We start from the raw sequence: 24,746 nt of genomic DNA on the forward strand, positions 1-24,746 counted from the left end.
CGCGTTTACAAGAACGGTGTAATATAGCTGCCTGGCTAACTTGGTTATCTATACGGATAGAAGTACTGTGAAGAGTTAGGGCCTAAACAAAACTAGACCTAGGACAAAAACGAAACTGCCTTTACGTCAATGCAATAGCAGGCAAGAAATAGAACTGTGGAAAAGAGCTTTCAGGCATTACAGAAAGAAAATACGGCCTATTTATTGTTATTCCGTAGAAAAAAAGGGGAAAAAATCAGTATATTTAATCATCCCATTCAGTCATGTTAAGACGCGGGACTATAACTCGAAAAGTTGGAACTGCCCCGCAAAATTCTAGCCGGTTGGCAACCTTAACTACAGTACCAAAACATAAAATAAAGAAAATGTACTATCAACGAAAGGAGGCTTCGTAAGCCAGGAAAGATGCAGAACTCAATGACGGACGGCAACGCCAACCATGGCGTCGCCCATTTCGATGGACGTTTACTGAGCGACAGCAGCTCAACATGGGACGAACAATTGTAAGATGCGTGAGATCACGTGACGTAACGACGCTGAGGCTTCAGCAATGAATGAAAATGAAGGCCAGAAATGTGTTAGCTTGGATTTTAATTTCCTGCTTTGCAAATCAAACTTTTTCTGCGCAATCAGTTTTATCCAAGTTTCCTAGAAATACTGACTGTGTTTCTGTTCAGTATCTCTTTTGCAAATGAAGCATCCGTAAGCCACACATAAGCTCCTAAATTTTCGTGTTTCCGTGCGAAAGCCATGATCCGAGCGCGAACCACGCTGCAGTGTGAGTGTCCGGAATAATTTTTAACCCTTGGCGATCATGAATGCCCACCTAAATTTGCGTACACAAGAGTTTTTAAATGCGCAAGCATTTCAATGCTTTTCGAAAGAGATAAGTCGTCCGTCCTTCCGTCCGTCCTGTAAGACGACCGTTGTCAAGATAGCGCCCGCCGCAGCGAGTGAATTCACCTTCGTGCTGCCTCTGGCTGCAACGCCAGTGAAGTCGCGAGGGCACAGCGCTCACGCAGCGCTCATCACATCCCGCTGTCTGCCCATTTCGCGGATCGCTTTCAAGGTACACTTCCGCACGTCTCTCTTCAATCCTAAGCGCCGAGGACACGGCACGCGAAGCCATGAGCAGTTGGCACTCTCTATCGGCACTGCTAAGGCTTTCAAGATAGGATCCGCGCGGCAGTACCATACCAAGCTGACGCCGTAGTACGCTTGGTCACGGTCCATAATGGTTCGAAGTGGATGGATAAGGCACGCTAAAAAGCGATAACGGCGTATAATGATCGGAACGTCATCAGCGCAGCTGGCGCCGCCATCCGCCGTAGTTTGCTTGCGTCATCAAAGCACCTTGCGGTGCCGTCCGCACCGATTCGCGTCACCGCAGCCCTGTCGTTTGTAATGGTCGGATAAAATTTCATAACATTGATAATGAAGCCGGGCTACGTGGAGATGAGCAAGTCGCACAATGCTTCCACACACTTATGCAACTCCCAGAGGAGTGCTGCGCAGATTCTTCGCATTTCGCCATCGTGGAAAATGCGGCCGCCACATGGTAGGATTGAACCCGGAAACTCGAGCTCAGCCGCGCAACGCACACGTAATATCCTGTGGTTCCCGCGGCGCCTACGACGAGGCAGCGACAGCGAGAACAAAACAGAGCACAGGCTACACGAGAGCTTCTTTCTCACGTTTGACCTGCCCTTTGCGCACGTGTGAGTTGCTGGAGAGAAATCGGGGAATTCATTCCTGGAACCTCTTACAATTTGCGTTTGACAGAGGACAACGCGATTTGTTCGCCCTGGTTAACCATCGCTTAAGCTTCCATCGCTCAATACGGAGTCTGTAACGGCAAAGTGACCATTTTTTGTCGGCAGTGGTCGGCCCGTGTCACTGAAGCGCACGTGACATTAGGTTTGCCACTTCACGCAGAACATTCGGCGCTCAATTTTGTCAGCGTAGCTGCTGCCAATGCCAGGGTCGTCGGCGACGCCCCCGCCAGCGACATCTAGTTGCTTCGAAACAGAATTATAGCACCTTCGACCTAAAAGGTGCAAAGTGTGGCGCAAATCTAGGCACAAAAAAGGTCAATCAAACACGCGAGTCGAACCGAGGACCTCGCAGTCATGAGTGCAGTGTTTGCGCGCGGCTCCAGGAAAACACGAACGTCCAACGAATTGATTAGCGAGTATTTACCCGCCGTCGCGCAATACACGGTTGGTAGCGAACGGAGCAAAACGCGGCCTCCTCCCTAGTAACAAAGAAAAGGCAGATTTCGAGGTCGAAAGGTCCCCAGATTTCCCTCTCACAACTCACCTATGCGGACAAGGGTCCGTAACCTACGATAAAGAAGCTTCCATGCGGATCTCTTTCGCCACTCCTTCATTAAAACACCGCGTCGTGTTCGAGTGCCGTGGTATTCTGTTCGAACAAATAATTTTCATTCCTTCGATCAGCAATGAGGAATGTCAGTGAAATAATTTATAATAGTATGATATAATAACACCTTCCTGAAATAATGTTTTCGCTATTATATCTGTTCTAAATGCAACTTCACAGGGTCTTTTTGATCGCTGTTCTAAAGGGCAACTTCTATGATTACTCGCGCACTCAAAGAATTAGCGAAAGTGATAGGAAGCATTTCTCATACATGTTTTGTCGGAAATGAAGTCGTAGTAAGGTTCAGAGCCCAGGACTGGAAAAGCAAACATCCTGGAAAGACAATAAAGGAAATACGTTCGCTAGGTTGGCTTCGGCGTACACACAAAGCAAGCGCATATCCTAATAAGAAATTCGAAGGTGTACTTTAACGGGACGTCCTCATTAATTTTGTTACAAAATACAAAAACTGCAGCACACACAGATCTTACAAAATTAAAAATGTATGTGGTCTAACAGTAATGTCAGGTGCTATAATACAACAATCGGAAACGAGGAAAGAGGACTCGTTATCTGCGATATTGACAACACTCGATGGAAGCTGCCTCCAATCATGCCCCAATAAAAACAGATACCGAAGGCAGTCTGTCATGAGCAGTTGTTAGTGTATATCAACTATGCTTGTTTCGTGTAACCTGCAATGCTGCTTCGTTTGGTCATCGTCATTATTATTTATTAACACACAGATGTCTATTATTCGATGACTTTTTTTTGTGCCTTTTGTCGGCCGCGAGAAGATTTACTTTCTGATATATTGAAGACATTCAGTAGTTGCCCCGGTGACAAGAGTGAATAACAGCGCACACTGTTGAACCTGTTCCTGTCTTGCGAGAAGTGTCTCGGGCTGACAACATATACAGTAGACGGCAAACCAGTTATCCACGTAAAAATGAATGCGTGAGCCTCAACGAGAGCGATCGCTTCGGTGATGACGGTTGCCGGTAGCAAAATTCATGCATAACGTGAGCAGCAAATATGTTGTGAAATATATATATATATATATATATATATATATATATATATATATATATATATATATATATATATATATATATATATATATATATATATATTTTTTTTTTTTTTTGGGGGGGGGTTTCACAAGGTTAGCTCACACGCTTTCCCTCTGATGCAGATGGCAATCGTCAGGGGCCAGAAGAACACACGAAAGAACAAAGTGGGGCATTGCATCCACGCGCATTCCACTGCGACGCGGTGCAGCACGCTGGTTATGCGTGCTGTTCTTGTGAAGTTGCATCAGGAATGACTCACTCCTTCTTTTTGTGTTCCCTCAGGTTGCAGGCGTACAGTTCGCCGAGCTTCGACAAGTGCGCCAAAAAGCCTCCTTGCACCCCATCGTTCCAGTCTTCCAATGTGCTGCCGCCACAGCTCTGCGTGAAACGAGACAAAGCAAGCCGACGCGTGCCACAACTTGTCTCCTGTTTACATTATGATGAATTGTCTGCACAATGAAGGCCATTAAATATGTGTACCCTGTAGCATACCATGCGAAGAAAGCCAGGCTCGTTATAAAATGTATGTTTAGGATTCTTGAGGAGACTTGTCTGTAGAACATTTGAAACAAGACAGGCGTGAATGTAATGGGCTTAAAGTTAGGAGTCCTCGATACGTGGCAAGTGAGGTTGACCATGGAAAAAGATGGAAAATAACCGAAGTCATACATTTGTGTACATCACGTCATAAACAACTTCTCGCTGACTACAGGCTGATATCTCTCACCCCCAAGTTATACAAAATGTTAGAGCACATTATTCACCAACATATAATCGAATTAATTAACTCTATATATCACGTTCTGACATGTGCCCAGCATAGTTTCTGTCATGGTTATAGCACTGTAGCACCATTAGTCGATTTCGTTCATGATACCGCTTCTAACCTAAACATAGGTAATCAAGTAGATGCCATCTTTATTGACTTCTGTAAAGCTTTGGCTTTGTGAATCATTCTATACTACTGCTACAATTAAAAGCCACATTCAATTAACCTTGTCTTGTTTCTTGGATGGGCAGTTTTCTTCATTGTCGAACACAACTTGTGCTATTTAACTCCGTGGAATCTACACTTGTCGACGTTACGTCGGGCGTTCCTCAAGGATCAATATTAGGCCCTTTATTGTTTCTAATATATATTAATAGTTTGTAGCACAGCAACTAAAATCAGCCTTTATGTAGGTGACTGTGTGTTATACAAATCTAATAACTCCATTGATGACCATCACCGTCTTGGCCAAACCCTTATGTCGTTCCGCGCGTGGTGGCAAATGTGGCAAATGAACACCAATTGTTGTAAAACAGTCGTTATGACATTTCCCAATAGACAGAGCCCCCTCTCGTTCAATTATTCTCTGGATGACATCCAACTTAAAAGAGTGAAACAATATAAATACTTAGCACTCATTCTAACAGAACATCTTTTTGGTCTAAACGCATCGAATGTGTGAACGGTAAACCTCTAAAATATTTCGGTTATTTTCGCCGCACTTTAGCTAAGAACACCCGCGATACTAAATTGCTATTCTATGAAACGTTAATTTGCCCTGTTCTGAATACGCATCTGTCGCGTGGTTCCCCTACAAACAATGTGAAATGAGCTCGCTCAGTAACGTTCAACCAAAATGTATCCTTTTCATTCACCAAAATTACAGCCGCTGTTTCTCACCTACACAGGCTCAGCACTCTTTGAACATTGAGCGATTACTTTCACGTCATCACGTTGAGGCCTTTAAACTTTAATATGCAATTAATAACTACACCTCTGGTCCTTGACGTAGTAGTTCTGCGGAGACCCACAAGGTGGAGAGAAGTAATGAATAAAGGGAAAATCGGACATCCACCCGTTCGTAGCAATTGCTACAAAGGAAACCCATACGGGTTCCTGGAAAGAAAAGCCTCAGAGTTGAAGAAAAATTCGTCCTGTTCCGGGATCTTTGTAGCAGTTGCTACGAACGGGTGGATGTCCGATTTTCTCGTTATTCACCTCTGGCCCTTGTGACTGTAACTGTCTCAAATTTACTAACGCAAGTTCTACCCGTTGCTCCCACGCCTTGAATGTAACGCCTATTTATGTTCGTATCACCACATTCAAATAGTTCTTTTTTTTCCACGTTCAACAGAGCTTTTGGATTCTCTACCCGGTAACATTCGTTCGCTATCAAACAATTTTATAGCTACCACTGGTAAGCAATTCGCTAACATGCAAAGCGCTTCTTTTTAATCATTCATCTTTTTGTGTATGTGTGTTTTTTATGTACAATATCATCACTCCTGCGATAGCGCTATATTGGGCTGAAGTATGAATAAATAAATAAATATATAAATAAAACAGTGATAATGGAGATTTGTATTTAGGTGCTGTAGTGGCCATTCAACAATGTGCCACATTCAATGATTACTTGGTTACCGAGCTAACAACATGTCATGCGCGACAGAAACGGCCGATTCCGATGACATGTAGCCCGTTCAGGCAGCGTCGTCGCCGGGGTCTGCATCTGCCTTCACTTCGTGCCACGACCCTCCACGCTGGGAGTGCGGAAGGTCAACCGGGTCATAGGAAGTGTGCAGGGTCACTTGTCGCGCTAAAATGCGCAGGCCGTGTTGCTTTCACCTCATTTACGTCCTCACCTGTGTTAACCTCCTAATTTCTAATGACGACTATGCTGTTTACGAGCTTCCACGGACGGTTAAATGTTCCACCTGAGTCATTTGTATTGAACATTATATAGTTGGGGACTTGTCTGTAGGACATTCGAAACCAGATAGACGAGTTGGGCTTTTGGCGGAGCCACGATGTGGCGGAACCAGGTGAAACCAGGCGACATTCAATTTCCAAAGCAGTACTTCACGCTCATAGCCGTCTAAGGTGCACACACCGACGTCACATCAATGAAGAAGATGTAGGGCCGCGGTTGCCAAGCGCAGCCGAGAACATAGGCGCGTGAAAGCTATGAAAGTAAACAAAGAAAGACTGGCTATGCTTACGAAGTAAGCCTTCACATCCTCGTCTGTCTTGTTCGTGAAGAAGAACTGCAGCGCTGTTAAGTTACCACCCCACTGTAACAAAGGAATAAATAAGAGGTCAAAGGTACGGAAAAGGTAAACAACAGCATGTTTATCAATAGGATAGTTCAACATGCACACGTACGCTCTCGTTTATCAAGAGTTTCGCACGACACTCGCTTGCGCAATTCCATAGGCGAATGAAAATTCTGTGTACGCGTGCCTCCGATGCTCGGTAGACAAATTTTTAACCGATTTCTCGCAAATGCCCTAAAATCTTGCATAGCGCACGTTAGGCTCAACTGTAGAGTGTGGATGATCAAGCACGAATCGTTCATCAACATAACCTTTTATTTGTCCGCGAGCCCGTAGGCTGCCACCAGTCAATAGGAAAGAAATGTATTCTGGAAATAAATAAATGTAAGCGTTTTCGGCGTACTTTATATGAACTGCAGTTGCTCGTGCAATCTACGCCATATGCAAACGCTTTCTTTTAGCTCACCTTTTCTGCACTCGCGCAGAACATTCGGAAAATGCGACGGGGAAACGGTGATGGCGGAGGTAGCACACTATGACGAGTGCGCGCAAGTAGTCCCCTGTAGCTCGAAGTCACTTTTGAAGCCCTCTTTCTCGGAGCGGCGCGGTATATATGTGCCCGAGCAGAGCGCGAGTAGGCGCACACGACGAAAGAGAAGATTAAAAAAAAATTAAGTTATATCGTGACGTGTTGCGTGCCAAAACCATCATATGATTATAAGGCACGCCATAGTGCTCCGGAGAATATTTCGGTTACCTGGGCTCCTTCTAACGTGCACCCAATGTGCGGCACACGGCCGTCTTATTTTTTTCACCTCCATCGAAATGTGGCTGTAGCGTTGGGGATTTCCTCTATATCTTTCGATAATTTACCGAAACTAACACAGGGGTTGGTATTCACACAAAAGGACATTTAAAACTGTTCGTTAGATCACATGCGCGACAAACTTGGCGCTGGACATGTGGCGAAGGCAGCCGGACGACGGAAATCACCATCTACGAACGGAAAGATTTATGAAGTCGGACCCATCTGCCTAGCGGTGAAACATTGCTAAATGCTGCGGGATATTGAACAGAAAATATATACAGGCAGTCTACATCATAGGTAGTGCGAATATGGAACTAAATATCCGGGCTCACTAGTTAATGCCAGCTGCTTTCTTACATTTATGCGACCTTATCAAAGCACGCCAAGAACAGTGTCAGCAATGAGCTATCCTCTACAACAACGGATTGCTTTCAAAATGCATTCTTAAGTGCGTAAGCATTTAGATTACGGGGTTTTACGTGCCAAAACCACTTTCTGGTGATGAGGCACGCCGTAGTGGAGGACTCCGGAGATTTAGACCACCTGGGGTTCTTTAACGTGCACGCACCTAAATCTAAGTATACGGGTGTTTCCGCATTTCACCCCCATCGAAATGCGGCCGCCGTGGCCGGAATTTGATCCCGCGACCTCGTGCTCAGCAGCCTAACACCATAGCCACTGAGCAACCACGGCGGGTGCGTAAGCATTTTTATGCCTACCATGCGAAAAAGTTATCCGTCACGCAAGACAATGAATACCTCATATCCCCGTAAACAATGGCTGGCGCCCACGTAAGGCAGAGGCTGCAAGCACTCAGCAAAGCGAAACGAACGGTGCAGACATTCATTGAAATCATATGTACAACGCACAGGAGAGCGTACGTTTCAATAAAGAACAAGCTCAAAAGAAGCATACAAACCATCAATAATGCACTGCAGAACCCCATCGGGAAATGTAGCGGTGCTTTTACAACAGCTTCGCTAAATTAACCTTAATCCACCTTGACACCAAGGTCGTGGGCTTGACTCCCACCAAAAGCCGAGGGTTTGGGTGCCTTAGCTCTATCATAATTCACGGTGGCTACTTAACTTCACCTTAATTAATACCGGTGATCATGGGCTACAGCGGTGTAATGAGCTTTATCTTGATTAAACGTGCCTAATCATGTTCGCTATTGACCATGATAAGCGAACGTTCGATAAGGTGGATAACGATGGATTAGGGCTTAGAAAGTAGGGTTCATACTGGTCGGATTAAGTTCCATAACATTGACAATCACACCGGGCTGCGTGGAGATGAGCAAGCGGCACAATGTTTGTAGCTGATGCTAGACTCTTGAATTATGGCGCACATCTAGAGCCGCTCACTTTACGGCTTTGAGAAAAATAGCTATCGGCTTTGCATACGAGTTTTGAGTCAATAGTAAGAAATGATTATGTCGGCATTATTGGTCGCGTTAAAGTATATTTTAGCCAAATAACAACAAAGGTGTTTTAAGTGAACGAAATGAGGCACTTGGTGTTATTAAGAGGAGCATCTGGTTTGGGATCCACAAATGTAAACCTGTATCAAAATGCAGGAGGGCTGCCATGGTGTTGCGCATTCCTTGTGATTTAAATCCAACACCGACAGGCGAATTCACAACACGCTCCTAAGCTATAATTGTTCGCGGGACAGCAATTTTATGACTTCCCGATGATAAATTGACGGCGTTAGTTTTTTTTTTCTCAAAGCAATTTATGCCCCATTACGCAAAAATCCGCCGGCGTAGTCGGCGTGACTGAAAGATGGCACCAAAAAGGATCGAAGGCTCAATGAGTAAAGCAGATCACAAGATGGTCGGATTGACGTCAAAATTTTGAGGGAGGTTCCTGTGAACAAATAAGCCGCTTTTTAAAATCAAATTCGCTTAATTTTGGTCAGGGTAGGAATCGAACCCGGGACTCCGGGGGTTGGACACAAGCACGCCTCCTCGACGGCATGGCACCTCTACAGTTCACATTGACTAAGGGTGTGTCGGTTGCATGTGTCCTCGCACACGTGACGGCGCAGCCAGTGGCGCGGAGGTGGCGCCACGTCATGCGTGTATAACATGAAAGGCATTACTGACCACTTGACTGGCGCTGAGCCGTCCTTCGAGTAATGAGCTCCCCGCGGGCAAGCGAATGCGTTGAGACGATTGGCGCGTGTTGATTTGGCCTTACCGAGGTGGCGTTGGTACGTAGGCGAGAGCTTACGCTCAGAAGGAACAGACCGAAAAAAAAAACATTTTCAGCAAAAGGACTGCAATGCTTTCGAATTCCCAAACGTATACACTCTTTAATGTCTCTGCAGAAATTTCTTTTTTTTTTCCGACTTCGAACACTTTTAACAAGCCCTCGCACGTCACTGGAATCAAGTTGCTATACAAATGTCTGCTAAGGTGGACATAATTTGCAACTCAACGAAATCAACCCATCAGCTGGACAAACTACTCCCAAGGATTAACTTCGTAAAACAGGTAACCAGACAACTAAAGAGCGCTTACGTCAAACAATAATCTGCAACGCACATTTTTTTTCTTCACTTTAAGTAGTGATTGAAGTCTGGCACAGGCGACGGTACCTAAACAGATTAGGACAATATACAAAACCTGCAAAGGTGCTTGTACACATGGTTGGACCTAAATAAGATGGAGCGCCTGGGGCTAGAATCAAAACAAAACTGCCAGCGATACGAGCTCATCTCGCCATTCCTGCCGTCCATCCCAGCAGCACCCAAGAATCAAATTCAAAGCACCCGTCTCAGCCTAAGAGGAAGCTTTAGCTCGAGTGTTCCCATCTAAATACGTTTAAAAGGAGAATTGGCTTTCCTCGGCGACCACTGCACCAAATTTGACTAGGTTTGTTGCACTAAAAAGCAAAACCTAAATTCTAGTGACTGTTTGTTTCGAATTCCTCATTTAGGTCGTCAATCTTTTAATAAAATATTGGCAAAAATTGAAAATTTTAATAAAATACACTGTCAAGTTCACAGCGCTGGAACTATGCAATGAATAATAGTATCACAATTTTGTGTGTTCCATGTAAGAGTGCATCTAAAGCGGGCAAAATTGATATTTTACACATACAGCCTAAAAAAGATAATAACATGTAAATTCAGCTTTTGCTGAACCATTCTGCGCAACCGCAACCTAACGAATTCATATATTGACGTATCAAATTTGTCCGCTCTGAAAGGCCTAATGCTTGCCGTTTACAGAATCGTGATATCTGTTTTTGAAGCAGCGCTTGTGCTTCTATTTTTTTGTGAACTTTCAAATTTTTGAAATTTATTTTAACTAAATTCAAGCACTAAAGCGAAATTCCACTTCCAACTGTCCCTACAATTTCGCTTTCCTTCTCAAATGTAACAAATTTCATTAGAGTTGGTACAGCTGTTATCTCGGAAAAATGTTTTTGCGTTTTACATGTATTTGAATAGGCCTTCTATAGCTTCTGCTTAACAGTTTCTACTAGTCGGAGTGCAGAAGTAATTGCGGTTAGCGCAGGTGACCTTGGTGTGTGCAAAGTCTGCCTGGGTGACTTTTGCTTTCTTGTTACCTTTCTTTTCTTCAGTGAGTGCTTGTTATTTCATATTTCGTGTATATTTATTCTACGTGAATGCTAGTATCTGGCGCGGCTAAAAGGCGTCAACATCTCCTAAATATCATGTGTTAAAAAATTTAAAAAGCCTTCTTGTGGAAGCTTGCATATCGTTCACAACATTTTACGTTCCGTACAATCCTTAGCGCAGTACTAGCTTCCTTCACGGTTTGAACGTTTGCGAAAGAAGCTTGAATTTCGGAACGTTTTTCCTTCTTTTTTTTCTTTTTTTTTCTGCTTGCGTCACTGTGAGTGGATATCGGAGGGTGGCAAGAAAGGAAAAGGAAACGCATCTTTAGAATATACAGCCCCCTGCTTTTTTCTCAGAAAACGGGGTGCCAACAATGAACGTTTATGAACATCCGCATGGCTTCAGAATTGGCATTTCGTGCACTCGCACTCTCCCGGAGGGGGGGCAGGATGGATGAGGTCAGGGATGACTCTCTAGTTTTGTCCTGATTAAATTGGCCGAGTCAGGGGAGTCTCACCTCTTCATAAACCAACAGTTTATTACCGCACTTGGGATCGTCAAAAACAAAACTGTGCTGATTGCCGCGCATAGTGCGACGAGAGCCCTCACATCGCAATTCCAACTTGATCTTGAGAACCATGTCTAATGGCTGCCATGGCGCCCGCACACACTACCGAGATTGCTTTTGAATATTACGGGCTTTCGTATTCGTACTAGAGACTGGCAAACATCATCAACATTTTCGAAGTCGCATTGAATACGAAAACTTAAGTACCGAATATCGAACGAAATGTGAATTGAATTCTTGGTATTTACGTGCCATAACCACAATTTCATTACGAGACACGTCGAGTGGGGGGGGGGGCGGCTCCTGATTAATTTTGACCACCAGGGGATATTTATCGTGAACCCAAGGCACGGGACAGGGGCGTATTTGCATACGCGCTCCCATCGAAATGCTGCTGCCGTGGCCGGTATTCGATCCCACGAGCTCGTTTTTAGCGGCGACACAGCATAGCTGCGAAGTCCCCCCGGCGGGGGAAATGAATGTGGAATATTCAGACGCCACGCACATAAACTTATACAGCAGGATTATTCAGTGTTGGTATTGTTTGGCATTATTTGTACTGACTAGTGCAAAGAAAGGATCAGGTTTGAGCACGAATAACCTATCAGTAACTTTAGATGCTGGTGGCAAGCAAGCTTTTCCAGAAAGAAAAATGCTGCTGTGTGACTAGCTTTCCAAGAACGGTAAGTAGAATCCGAAAAACAAAGATGTGGAAAAGAAAACCGAAAAGCTGCTGAATGATTTGTTCGCCACATCTAACAGTGCCCTTTGCAAGAAAAGCATCAGAGGCTGAACAGGAAAACGTTAACGCTCTTACATCCGTAGACTGCTACAGAATACTCTAGAGAGACTATAGGTAAAAATCGCAGGTTTTCATCCAAGTTCTTGCCGGGAAAGGGAAAACAAAGCCAGCATTACCCATTTTCTTTCTGCACGTTGTCGAAAGCTTTTGTCGTCTCATTTATGATAACTTGCGATAATTTGTTTAGCAGACAGCGAACAGTAACAAGACTAGCACTGAGTGGTTGGGAAACATTTGGTTAGTTTTGAGCATTAGAAAATACTAAATACGATTATCCTATATGTAGCAGCCAATTCCTATTACACATTTATATATTCCCGTACCCCTAGATTTCACTCCACATTTTTGAAATGTTCTTAGCCGTATGCCACAAAGCCTCTTAACTAACGAGCCAACAGTCACCCCGATATAAGCATAGGCTTGTCTCTAAATGGCGATTTTCCAAAAATCGCGCGCAATTTCTTCAATTCACTACCGCGCATTTCTTTGCAAACGAGAACAATTTGCCTTTCCTTGGATTACGCGCCATTGGCTTAGTTCTGGGCCAGATTTGTGTTGCTTACACTAGATGCGATGTAGAAATTAGATTCTCGGTGAATGGAGAGCTCGAAGTAGGATTTTGTAATGTAAAACATTGCGTAAGTGAACATGTTCAGGCTATATGTGATTCCTGCGACACAAGAATTGCGACAGAAAAATGTATAGTATCCTTAGAGCGTATATTCTTACATATGCGATGAAACTTTCTCAACGCGTGGTGATATCTTTGATAGCCGTCTTCGTCAGAGAGACGCGTCGAGGAAAATAAGGAGCTCCTCCCGCGGAGTCAATTCAACAACCATTTCAGAAGAATTCCTAATTACCTCTTGAAGGACATTTTATTAGGTGCACGGACTAGCATCATTAGGTCGAAGTATGACGTAGGCGCAACATCAGGCGTTTTCATTAAGTGCTTTTCTCCAAACGAACGGGTTATACAGCAACGAGGATTGCCTATGCTTCTAGTTCATGTCGCAGTCGATAATTCTGGCGTCATAGTCATTGCTAACTGAAACAATCATTACACAGAAAGACATCAAAGAACATAATGCGAGTATTGTCAGGTTACGTATGCGCCTGCAGCAACTCTAGCGGAATACATGACGGCGCATGCTCAAGAAGAAGGGTACCAGAGGTGCAGTACCCAGCTTCAATGCTGTGCTGTCGCTCAAGGCTGTGTTGCAAGCTTTGACAATTTCTCCCTTTTCAGAGCCGCATGAAAATAGCATGACATCATTACAGATGACGAAATCGCTAAATGAGACCATATTAGACGCTCTCTTACATCAGCAAGTTTTCCTCTTGCAAGGTTCATGGGCCTAAGGTGGAAAGAAGGGGTCTTCTTGTCTGGACCGGGCGCCGTGAACTCAGTCATGCGGGTCTGAATCTGAAAGAGTCGCGATCATTGAAGAGGTGATTACTAATACATTACGCGCAACAATGCATTGTCCACCCACAGTGAGAACAATGAACAGAATAAATTCATTGCGCAAAGCATTGCATTAAAACGCGTACATTGTCTAGCTTTTTGCCGGTGACAGTTTTCCACCGGCGTGCCACTGCAGTTACAGAGTTATCGCTTGAATTTTCTGAATTTCGATCTATAGTGAGTGTCAATAAATTTTAAAGGAGTATTGTCTAAAAGACTGCGCGTGAAACTCGAATGGCGTTGTACATACATATTCGAAAGTACGCGAGCATCACGTACGCTTTATGCTGGAATATGCTGCGAGTCACGTATAAAAACTGGATGCACATGACGTACGTGATTCGGGCTCGACGATTGGCGACTGTGCTAGGCTTAGCCGCTGTCTAGCCACTTGCTAGGTGGTGCAAAGTCGGCCAACTAAGATATATTCGTGACTGAAGATTCAGATGTTTGGAATTGTTTGCATCTCACCGTTACCACTACGTAACATCTTGTGGGGGTGGTCCCTCGCTGTATATCAGATACCGACGGAGAGTATTACGTCCAGTCGGCACGTATACTTAGCACATAGCGCCCTGCCTGAAGAAAGATGTTATTGATTTACCAATTTCTGCACAATACTGCGCCGTTCTGGCAATGGAGCTGAAGGCCCCATTCGGTAAACACGCCTATGATCTCATTCTTGAATAGTTAGCAGCTACTGGCTGCGGTCGGTTGCCATTGGTTATCCTTGCCATTGCCATTGGGGTTCATTGGCAATGGCAACCTTGCCATTTGTTGCCATTGGTTATCTTCTCTCCTTCAAAAGCAGTAGACAACCATGGCAATCCTATTCCGCCTTGCCATGCGCTATTTCGCTTCTTTCTTCAATCAGATCTAGGACGTTGGTCGCACTCTTTACGTAGGCGTTGTCCCTGTGGATAACGACAGGCTCCCCCTGACACATCAACATGTAGTTGCAGGGAGCAGCTACCTCTATTGAGCAATGCCTTTGGCGTGGAGAGCTCACATGTTCCTCTGCAAAGACAAAGCTAATCGTCGTCGAAAAACACGCTCGTGAACGAACAGACTTTTCTCCTAACACAGCATCAGATGCCAAATGCGTTCCCTCTGAATCACTCATCCGGGTGCTTGGTTCCACTTCACAAGCCGAGGCAAAAGCAACGCATGCCCTTCGCCAACTCACCACCCAGCGTAACCAAACCATGCATATGCCTCGTAGGGTCTCTAACCGCTGACATGGCCTGAAAGAGTTCATGACTTATACGTTGCGCAGGCCTTCATACACTCACGCCCAGGGGCGTAGCCAGGGGAGGGGGGGGGGGGGGCTTATGGGGCTTCATTCCCCTCTGAAATTTTTTCATGCTGTCCATGCACCGCCGACCAAAGGAACCCCCTGTGCCGGAAATCATTCTGGATTGTGTCTAGAATGTCTTTTTTACGCTCGAAAAGACATTTCACCGCGAACATTGCGAAGTCGGGCTGGATTTCGCGGCAACGCCAGTGTACCGGGAGTCGCAGAACGCAATCAGCCCTATTCGAGCACAAAGTTTCAAGGGCGTTTGATGGCGAACGGGCTCGCCGCGGCACCTCGCGGAGGCTGCGGAATCTACAGAGCGCATGTATGTCAATTCCAAAACTTTATGAGCATAAATCTCAAAAAGTTTTCATGTGAAAGGGGAATCGACATTTACAAAGTTGTGCTTTAGATTTTCAATTGCAAATCTTTGTGGGTTTAGTGCTGTTATAAACATTTGACGACAAAGGGGCATTGACTTTTCTAAAGTCTTACATAGGAACAGACAACGAGACAAGCCAAATCAACGCACTATCAGACAAGTTGACAATGCACGCAGCGAGGTCCAATGAGACGAAGCGTTGTGCACGGTGGATCATTTGTGCCGTCATGACGCAGAAAAGAACATCAACGTTTCTTTTCACCTGCGCCAAAGCATCCATGTCAAGACACTTAAGCCAGCAAAGGTAACTGTGTTCTTATTTATTTTTCTACGTGTATTTATACTCGCGGGACACATTGAGCCTTTTCTTTTTCATTTTTGTTTTCGCTACCCGCGGGCTGCCGAACCAGCCAGAGCGCATGAGTTTTTCTTGTACTGCATCGACCACCACGCGGCGCACTTCGATGCGCGTTCGTTTTTCTCTGGCCAAGTGGATTTTCGCCTGGACGAGTTTTGGACGCTTAGTGGCTAGCAGACGAGAAAAAAACAATGGTCGCTAGCCGCCATCACTGTGGGGACTCGACGGATTGCACCACGTTCGCTTGAGCGCAGCCTCTCCTTTAAGTCTTGTCTAGCCGGTGTAGGATACCGAGCAGTATGCGTATGGTTCTCGGCAGACCAAGCGTCTGACGTTTTCTTCGATATTCCTTCGGTAGCCACATTAGGCGCCCAAAGTAGGCATTCGATTGCAGCCAACATACTTTTCTTTGCGTTTCTTCATTTTGGTGCCCCCGCCGCACAAGAGGAAAAAAAAATACATTGTTGCGGCGAAGCGAACTGTCGCATGGTGAAAGTTCGATTTTGTTACTTCTTCTTTTGCGGAAAGTAATGGGCCACGGGAAGCTTCAGTTGCCGGATACTCTTATTATATTATTCCGATACAATTATATGAACACCCCAGGCGCATTCGTGCTAGTCACCCTCATGTTTCATATAAAGTTCAAGGGCGATAACATCGTGACGGAGTGCCGCATGCTGTATGTACGAGTGAAAGCGTTAGGGAGGGGGGGGGGGGGTTGAATCGGTGAGCCTACAATGGGGACTGTCTTTTGCGCGCAACGGAGAAAAGTGGGGAGCAAGCGCATCGCGTGCCATACATAGGGGCGAGTGGAAGGAATGGGGGCGGGATCTAGGATTCTGTGAATCTGTGATTGCTTGCCTTGCTTGACGCATTATATACAGTGACTTTTTCTGAGATACGTAGATTTATTGGAGACTTATACGTATATTTAAACATCTTGTTGCGAGGTTTCGTGTATACGTACGCTCAACTTTGTTTGCACTGACGCTTTTTTGCCTTTTATCAAACTGTGTCTTCGCATTTGTACATCCCATTGTATCTTCGCATTTCGCATGCAGCTTCGCATCTTCGCCTGCAGCTCAAACCTGTCGCCTTGCGACTTCAACGTTTTGGGGCATCCGAAAACATAGCTCAAGGGAGCCAGATTTGTGTAGGACGATGACGTGAAAGAGTCAGCTACAGACTTTTTGAAGCCGCAATCCAAGGAGTTTGATGAGACGCGAATCATGCGACTCGTTAGTCAATGGAACAAACGTCTAAATGCTCATGGAGACTACCTTGAAATAAAGTACGCCGTTTGTCATATATTCGCATTGGCTCCCTTTCGTTTGACTCGCCCTCGTACATTTTGCAGAACTGCTGCTTTTTATACGTGCTCTCTGTTGCGACTATAATTTCAGTGCAATTACTGACGATACACGACCGGTAACAGCTGCTATTGCGTAATACATTGGAACAAATAACAGCATCATTGAGATTTTTCACTGGCCGTACAAGCATGTAAACACGGTTCTTGAATCACAAAGATATATGACAAAGAATAACATTAGCATAATTGTCCTCAACTTGTTCATTTCATGGCCTTTAGATTTTAACGCGATAGCGTTAAGGAGCTCGTGTCGCAGAAAAGCCGGTGTCGTCGGCGTCGGGTGTCGGCGTCGGCGGCGTTGACCGTGAGCGATAAATCACGGCAGGCGCTTCATAAATAAAAAGCAACTTCCAAGATTGGCCCGGTGGGAATCGAACCCGGGTCTCCGGAGTGTGAGACAGAGACGCTACCACTCAGCCACGAGTTCGATGCTTCCAAGCGGTGCAAACGCGCCTCTAGTGAATGCGGTGTTGCCTTCGAAACCAGCCGTGGAAAGTTATACTGCGGTGTATATCGGTAATTATGAACATGTAACGTACAGAAGTCACAATTACACGAGTTGCGAAGTGCGTTTCCGCTGCATTTCTTTTGCGCTTTCCGCACACGCAGAGCCATCTTGCGGCAAACACAGAAGACCCCCTCCTCTCAATGTACGGCGCTGCCCCGACAGGAGGCGCGCCGCGCGCGCATTGGGACCGCTGCCAGGCGCGTCGCGGGACTCCCTCTCCCCTGACGACGCTTCGCCGTGCTTCCGGTTTAGATTACTATCTATCTCTCTGCCCGTGCCGATCACGACGTTTGGCTGGCGTAGATCGTTTCCCCTCTGAGACACCGAGTTCTTTGGTTCGTTTCGTTCGCTCAGGCGCACGTTTCGTTGTCGCGCCGAACGCTGCGTTGCTCGACGTTCACCGCGTGATAGGTGGGCGCTAAGTCCGATGCGGGGCGCATCGTAAGTGATTGCTGTGCCGTAGCGCATTGTCTTATACCCCTTGGCGGGTCGACGGGAACGCTGTCGCGTCCCACTCTTGAAGGCGAAGCTTAAGCGTCCTCCAATTTTTTAATATGAACGGTATACACTGTTTTGATAGTTTTGAATTGATAAAGTTCTAAAGGTCACGTGATATATTCTTTACTTATAAAATAGACAAAAAACGTGGAAGCATTGATATGAGCTATTTTGGACAAAATGTATGGCACATACGAGTACATCCTTTTATGAAAGATTACATACCTAGCTTGTTTTGACAGTGAGTATCATTCAAGAATTCGTTTCAAGCATCTTTGGCAATGGCAATGCAATTATTATTCATAGATTTGATACCTCGACAAATTGTTTTAGAGGACGCTTTAGCTCGGGCCCAACTCCAACGCGGCCTATTCAAATACATGTAAAACACAGAAACACTTTTCTAAAATAACCCCTAGATCGCTATGAATTAAATTTGCTGCACTCAAGAAAGTTAAATTCTAGCGTCTGTTGGATGCGGAATTTCGATTTATGGCTTGAATTTTCTTTAAAATATCTCGAAAAATTCGAAAGTTCGAAAAAAATAGAAGCACAACGTTTACAATCTAATAACCCTGCATCAAGAACAGATATTCCGGTTCTGTAAACAGCAAAGCGGACAAATTAGGTATGTCAATTTGTACCTTACGTGAATTCGTTACGTTGTGTGCAAGGGTGCTGCAAAAGCCGTATTTCCATAATGCTACATTTTTTTGAGATTCATGTGTAACATATCAATTTTGTCCGCTGTAGATTTACTGTTAGATGAAATTGACAGAATTATGATATCATTTTTCATTGTTGAGTTACAGAGTTCGAAACATGATAGCTTCGTTTTCTGAAAATGTGCGATTTTGGCCAAGTTTCGACAAATAATTGACAACGTAACTGAAAAATTCGAAACCAGCAGTCAATAGAATTTAGGTCTTTCTTTTAAATGCAACAAAGTTCTTCAAGTTTGGTGCAGCGGTTGCCGAGAGAAACGAATTCCTCTTCTACATGTATTTAGATCACAGCACCAGAGCTAAAGCTTCCTCTTAAGGAGGGGGCCGAGTTGCAACTTGAGCCCCCCGAACGAAATTTCTGGCTACGCCACTGCTCACGCCTACTAAACCACCTCCCTTATGAGAACCTAACTCGTACTGGACACACACGTATGTGTACTCTACTCAAGAAAGCGCAGAAACTTCCCCTTGGCCCTCTTATGCACACGACTACCCTTATCCTAGAGTGACTCATGACGACTAACACCCTAGAGGAACTTATAAAAGCCCATCAGGCCGCCCAGCTGAGTCGCTTGCGTTCCACAGCACCGGGATGGAATAATGTAAGTTCACTTGGCTGACCACCCAATCCCGCTCTCCTTTCATCAATCACCTTTTTGTTGCAGCGCGAGCCAAACACGCGGTATTCTGCGCCATATACTCGCCGTACACTGCCAGACCATCGGTCGTGTTGCTAGCGTCACGAGTATCCCGCGGGCTGCAGCGCTGTTCATGCGCTCATCGCGAAAAGCCGGCCCAGGGGATGAATACAGGTGACTAGTAGTGGAGTCTGATCTCGTGACCATATTTGCAGCCTCGAAACATGGATTAACCAATGTTTCTGTCCCGCAAAAACGTGAAATTGCTCGGCCAGTCTTTTCGCTTGCTCTCTCCCTCCGTATACGACCATCTCCTGCCTACAATCCACCTCGCAGACTTTTCTGTTTCTCTGGGTGCCTGGGCACGCAGCGACCCCGGGTAATGAGTGGAATCTCGGTAATGAACTCATGTTATGAAACGCAGTAGCGTGAGCACTCCAAAAGCGTCCTCATATTGAGAAATGATAGGAGCCCCCAAAGCACGAGAACGATGTGTGCGGAATTCTAAGCCCCTCTCTCTCGCCATTTAAAGCGCAGTAAGTCCGTTTTGTCCGAACCAAAGCCATCGTTGCGCGCAACTGCGGCAAATAGAGCTATCGAGTGCGGATGGCCTGTTGAACCTTGCAGAAGGGAGCTTGTGGACGGGTCGTTGTGGCTGTATTCATTTACCCGTAATGTACACGAACATAATTAAACGATTTTGTGCACTCGACGACAAATCGCACAAGTCGTGCTATACTCTGAGCGTCGCTCGATTGAGGTTATCACGTGGATCATAATCAGAGTGCAGTTCCTGCGACACCTGTGTGAAGGGCGTGCGAACAAACTACGGGCGAGTTGTTCAAGTACGTCAATGTGGCAGCGCAGCACACTTACAAAAGGGAGGTGCATGCCGAAGGCGTCATTGGTATGTCTTGTCTGCTCATTTCCGCCTTTCTTCGATGCGACACACAGATCAACTAAAGAGTGTCGCAAAATAACTGATACTTGCCTCGCTACTGATGGCGTCTAGTCGCTCCTTGTCGTAATGGAAGATAAACTGCATCATCGCGGGCTTCAAGAAGTTCTCGAGGAATGTGCCGCAACGGTACGCCTTGACGGGCAGAACCTTCGATCCCCACTCGTACTTGTTGGCGAATGCGAAGAATGGGGCAAGGTCGGGGTCGTCTTCGTCCATGAACAGCGAAAGCTTCAGCAAAAACTTGAACATGGCCAGGTTCATCGATCCATAGCCTCTGGAACAGGCAGTTGATAGAACCTTGGTAAGATCATTTAATTTTACAAAGAATACACAACTGGATCACGGCAAAATATTACTGTTCCCGAAATGTTTCCGGGTCTGCATATCCCCGCTTTGTTCAGGACGAGACAAGTGCATTCCTGTGTACCCGTTTCGACTGCATTAGGTGTCGACTTGTTAATCTTTGAAGGTTCCAATGGACTATGCAGCTGCGCAACATCTAAAGCTTAAAGGGACACTACAGACAAAAATGATTTCTTCCGAATCAGTAAAAAACCTTTCTACGACACTAAAAACGCTACTCTTAGCACGATAAGTCGCTTGGCAAGCAAGAAAAAACTCAAGAACGACAAATGGGTGGCGACGCCTCCTTGAAGTTCCCGCACCTGATCGCCGTGACGTCATGGATTTTGATGGCATCGTCTAGGGCCTATTTACTTATATAGCGATGCAGATTGACTGCATTATGTTCTAAAGACACCAAATATTAAACATAGCAAGTTTCGCGAACCTCTAGTCAGCCAACGCGACCCAAATGCGAAAATATACTCTGGAATCCCTGACTTCACACTGACGTAGAGCTTCGGGTTTCGGCGCGAAATTCAAATGCTGATACTTCGACCTTCGTTTTCTCATCTAATAATCAAACTATTATTTTGAAACGACTGCCTGCAGGGTTCTAGAACAATGCTTTATTAGTCTACACTGATTTATTGTTTCGCTTTAGTGTCGCTTTAACTCAATACGCTAAAAGTGAGTGCAACATAAATAGCGGAACATGGTGTGCACTCCAGATTCATAATGTTAATAGCGATACCCAACAATCTCCAATAATCTCTGGCTGAAGGCAGTCGGCTACTACCGACCGGTAGGCAATTTTGACGTCAGCGCCACGCTGGGTTTGGTTAGCCCGTTTGTCTGCAAATCTGTGCGCGCGGACTACGTAGAGCTCGCGGTGGGGACTTGATGCGAGTTGGGTGAACCTCAAAAAGAAGGACAAGAATTTTGACATAAATAGTAAGAAATTGAGACACGTTCGGGGACACGGCGTAAAGTACTAAAATGCGTCATGCCCGCCGTGGTTAATTGCTTAGTGGCTATGGTGTTGGGTTGCTAAGCACGAGGTCTCGGAATCGCATCCCGGTGACGGCGGCCGCATTTCAACGGGGGCGAAAAAGCAACTGTACTCGGATTTAGGTGCACGCTTAGTCGCGATTAAGGCGTGCCTCACAATCAAGTCGTGGTTTTGGCAAGTAATATGCTCATAATCTTTGTTTAATGCGTCAATTTACATCTATTGGCATCCAAATGTTTATCATGGTCTGGCCACCAAAACACATGTTGCTTTATTGTCTACCATTGAAATAAATTCTTAACATCTACATCCGTACAGGTGTGTCCACACATTTCAAGCGCATATATTGCTCGGAGTGCACACACTATCAGAAGAAGATTGAGCTAAGAACTAAGAGCTAGGAATAATCATTTAACATCATTGATTGCACCAGGAAAACATTGTCTTTATTTATCCAAAAATTTTACGCAAAACATTCAGGCACATGCCACAAAAGAATATGAAACTGATACGTAGGATGTATTCAGACTGATCGCACGTTCGTTATATTTCATTAATCGATGGACAATTCTGCAGGATAAAAATATATTGTTGTACACTTAAATAAGCTTTGATGGTTTCTTTGCGACTTCTTTTACCTTTGAAGGGCCGCAACTCTGGGCCTTGAAACGCTTAATGAAATGTTCGCTTGCTACTGAAAGCAAAATTGTTTTAGAACATTTCAATGCAAACATTATTTGAATACCCTTTGAAAAATATCTGGCTGCACGAGGACTATCCTAGTTAAGAAAAGAAGCACTTTGAAAATAATGATTTCGCATAAGTTTTCTAAAACTTTTTTTCTTATTGAGGGGTGTTTTAAATGAAATCACGCCCACTTAGACTTAAATTAGGCCCCTCTTAGATCTTCGGGAGTACATAGACTGTACTGGATTGATTGGTCCACATTTTGAGGCTGCGCTATGACCTGAATAAACCAACAACAACCGTTAGATAGATAGCCCCCCCCAAAAAAAAAAAAATTCAATGAAAGGGTAAATTATGAAAAGTCGCATCGAAAAGCTTAGTTGTGCATGGGTACGGGGCTTAGTATTTACTCTTTCTTTCAGAGCTTGACGATGTTTCACTAAAGATATCTCCTAATTGTCGCTCGCGGTTTTGCTTCGAACTACATATCGTATTATATGAAAAAAAAAATTACTTTCGTTGCCGGTGACTCCGAACAGCCACCGGCGTATAAGAGTCAGCCCCGTATTCTTATATGACCCTCGACTCTGCACTGCACCTAAATTCGAGAAACACGTTGGTAGCACCGTCCCGCCACAGAAGCGGTCACTGCGTTTCAATAACGCATTGCAGTCGTCCATGACAAATGTAGTGACCTCTCCAGTCGAGGGGTGGCGCTGTACTCAACTAGGTGGAATGGAAGAATGATCGGTCGAGGATAGTTCACGAATACGGGCGCAAGAGTGGAGAGCCGTTGACAAGACTTGCCCTGCTACCACCTAGCTTGTGCGTCGCACTCGTGCTTACCCGCCGTCATACGCTAGTAGTGCCTTCGCCTGTGTTGGATGTCGGCCGAAGATTTTGCCGGTGACGGTTACACCGTACACTTTTTGGATGATTTCCGGAATCTTGAGCTGCAGGTCAAAGAGAAAATACGTGGATGGTAAAGAAGTAGCGATTGAGGTGGCTGGAGGAATTCGTTCTTATTCAACGTTTTTTTTTTCTTCAGTGCACTGCAGTGCGCTACAAATTTCCCGCATGAAGCCTAAATATTTGTCCTATGAAGCCTACGCTGCTCTAAAATGCAACAACCTACATGATAATTCATGTTACCGATTCTCAAGGAGCGCGAAGGCCTCAAGGTCCGTGATTGCTATCGTGTTTACATGTGCCTATTTGTGCTATATCTTAGAAGCGCAACCACGCATATACATTCAGGCGTGGCAAGTGTGGCGAGGGTTTGGGCACGAAGCTGACCCCCATCGCTACTTCACGGAAATCAGAGGCCGAGGATCGTTTTACTTCAAAAATTATTTCAGCCGGGGTCTGACAGTTCAGTGCCGTGGTCGGAGGCCACGCCGTTATTGTATCGCCAAATACTCTCGACGGAATCGTATAGGAAAGATCAGGCGAAAGGGCCCTTCTCTGTGTCGATATGCGACAAGGGAGAGAAGCGTAGAGTTGAGGAAGTTATGTACTGTCGCTGCATGTTGTGACTAAACTAAACGCTGCGACTTAACTACGAAATTTGTACATCGTTAAGAAAGACGCAAAACACGCCATACCATCGGCTATCATCGATTCATAAGCTCATATATTCCTCCACTCAATTTATTAGTATTATGTCTTTCCACGCTTTTACGCCTAAATAGCGCGTCAAAATTTCAGTCAAACTTTAAAAATATGCAGGTGCCTCGTAGCTGGGCAGAATCAAGGTAATGTTGTTTGCCGTCTCTTGGAGGTAATCGCATTATTTTTTTCATTCAGTCTAATTACATAATCAGTCTAACTAATCAAATTCTGCAGTATTATAATTACATGTAAAGTGTAACTGTAGAACAACATGAAAACTCCCTATACAGCTTTCTGTTGCTCAATACATATAGGCTTTCTGCTTTGTCATTGGCTCTTTGCCCTGTAAAGCAGTGATATCTAAAGGGGATTGCACAGAAAGAATGCGACGGCAATTTGTAAGAGCACAATTTCCGCAAATTTTTGTAAGTGCATCGCAGAGGTTGGACCCAACAAGAACGAACAAAGAAGTTTTGCTTTTTATTCCTTTGCTGCGTGCAAATTTGGGATCGAGCTTGCCAAGTGTAGTCAAGTTGGTCGCCATTAATCATACGCACAAGAAAGAAAACGGGCTAACGCTGCAATAAGTCCACTTATGTTTATCCTGCATAGAACAAA

The 24,746-nt window shown here is 45.0% G+C and overlaps 1 protein-coding gene across 1 annotated transcript in view; it reads right to left on the minus strand.

The window, feature by feature from the left end:
* Positions 1-24,746, minus strand: part of LOC135915905 (uncharacterized) — a 185,504-nt gene that overhangs the window by 51,749 nt on the left and 109,009 nt on the right. Inside the window, exons 11-16 of the mRNA XM_065449095.1 lie at positions 23,364-23,470; positions 20,507-20,750; positions 13,594-13,695; positions 6,444-6,515; positions 3,715-3,833; positions 2,654-2,715 (exon numbers count right to left, since the gene is read on the minus strand). Of these exons, the coding sequence (XP_065305167.1) occupies positions 2,654-2,715; positions 3,715-3,833; positions 6,444-6,515; positions 13,594-13,695; positions 20,507-20,750; positions 23,364-23,470 (706 nt within the window). The remainder of the gene's footprint in view (positions 1-2,653; positions 2,716-3,714; positions 3,834-6,443; positions 6,516-13,593; positions 13,696-20,506; positions 20,751-23,363; positions 23,471-24,746) is intronic.

The sequence above is a fragment of the Dermacentor albipictus genome, chromosome 2 (genome assembly GCF_038994185.2).
Source record: "Dermacentor albipictus isolate Rhodes 1998 colony chromosome 2, USDA_Dalb.pri_finalv2, whole genome shotgun sequence".
Lineage (NCBI taxonomy): Eukaryota > Metazoa > Arthropoda > Arachnida > Ixodida > Ixodidae > Dermacentor > Dermacentor albipictus.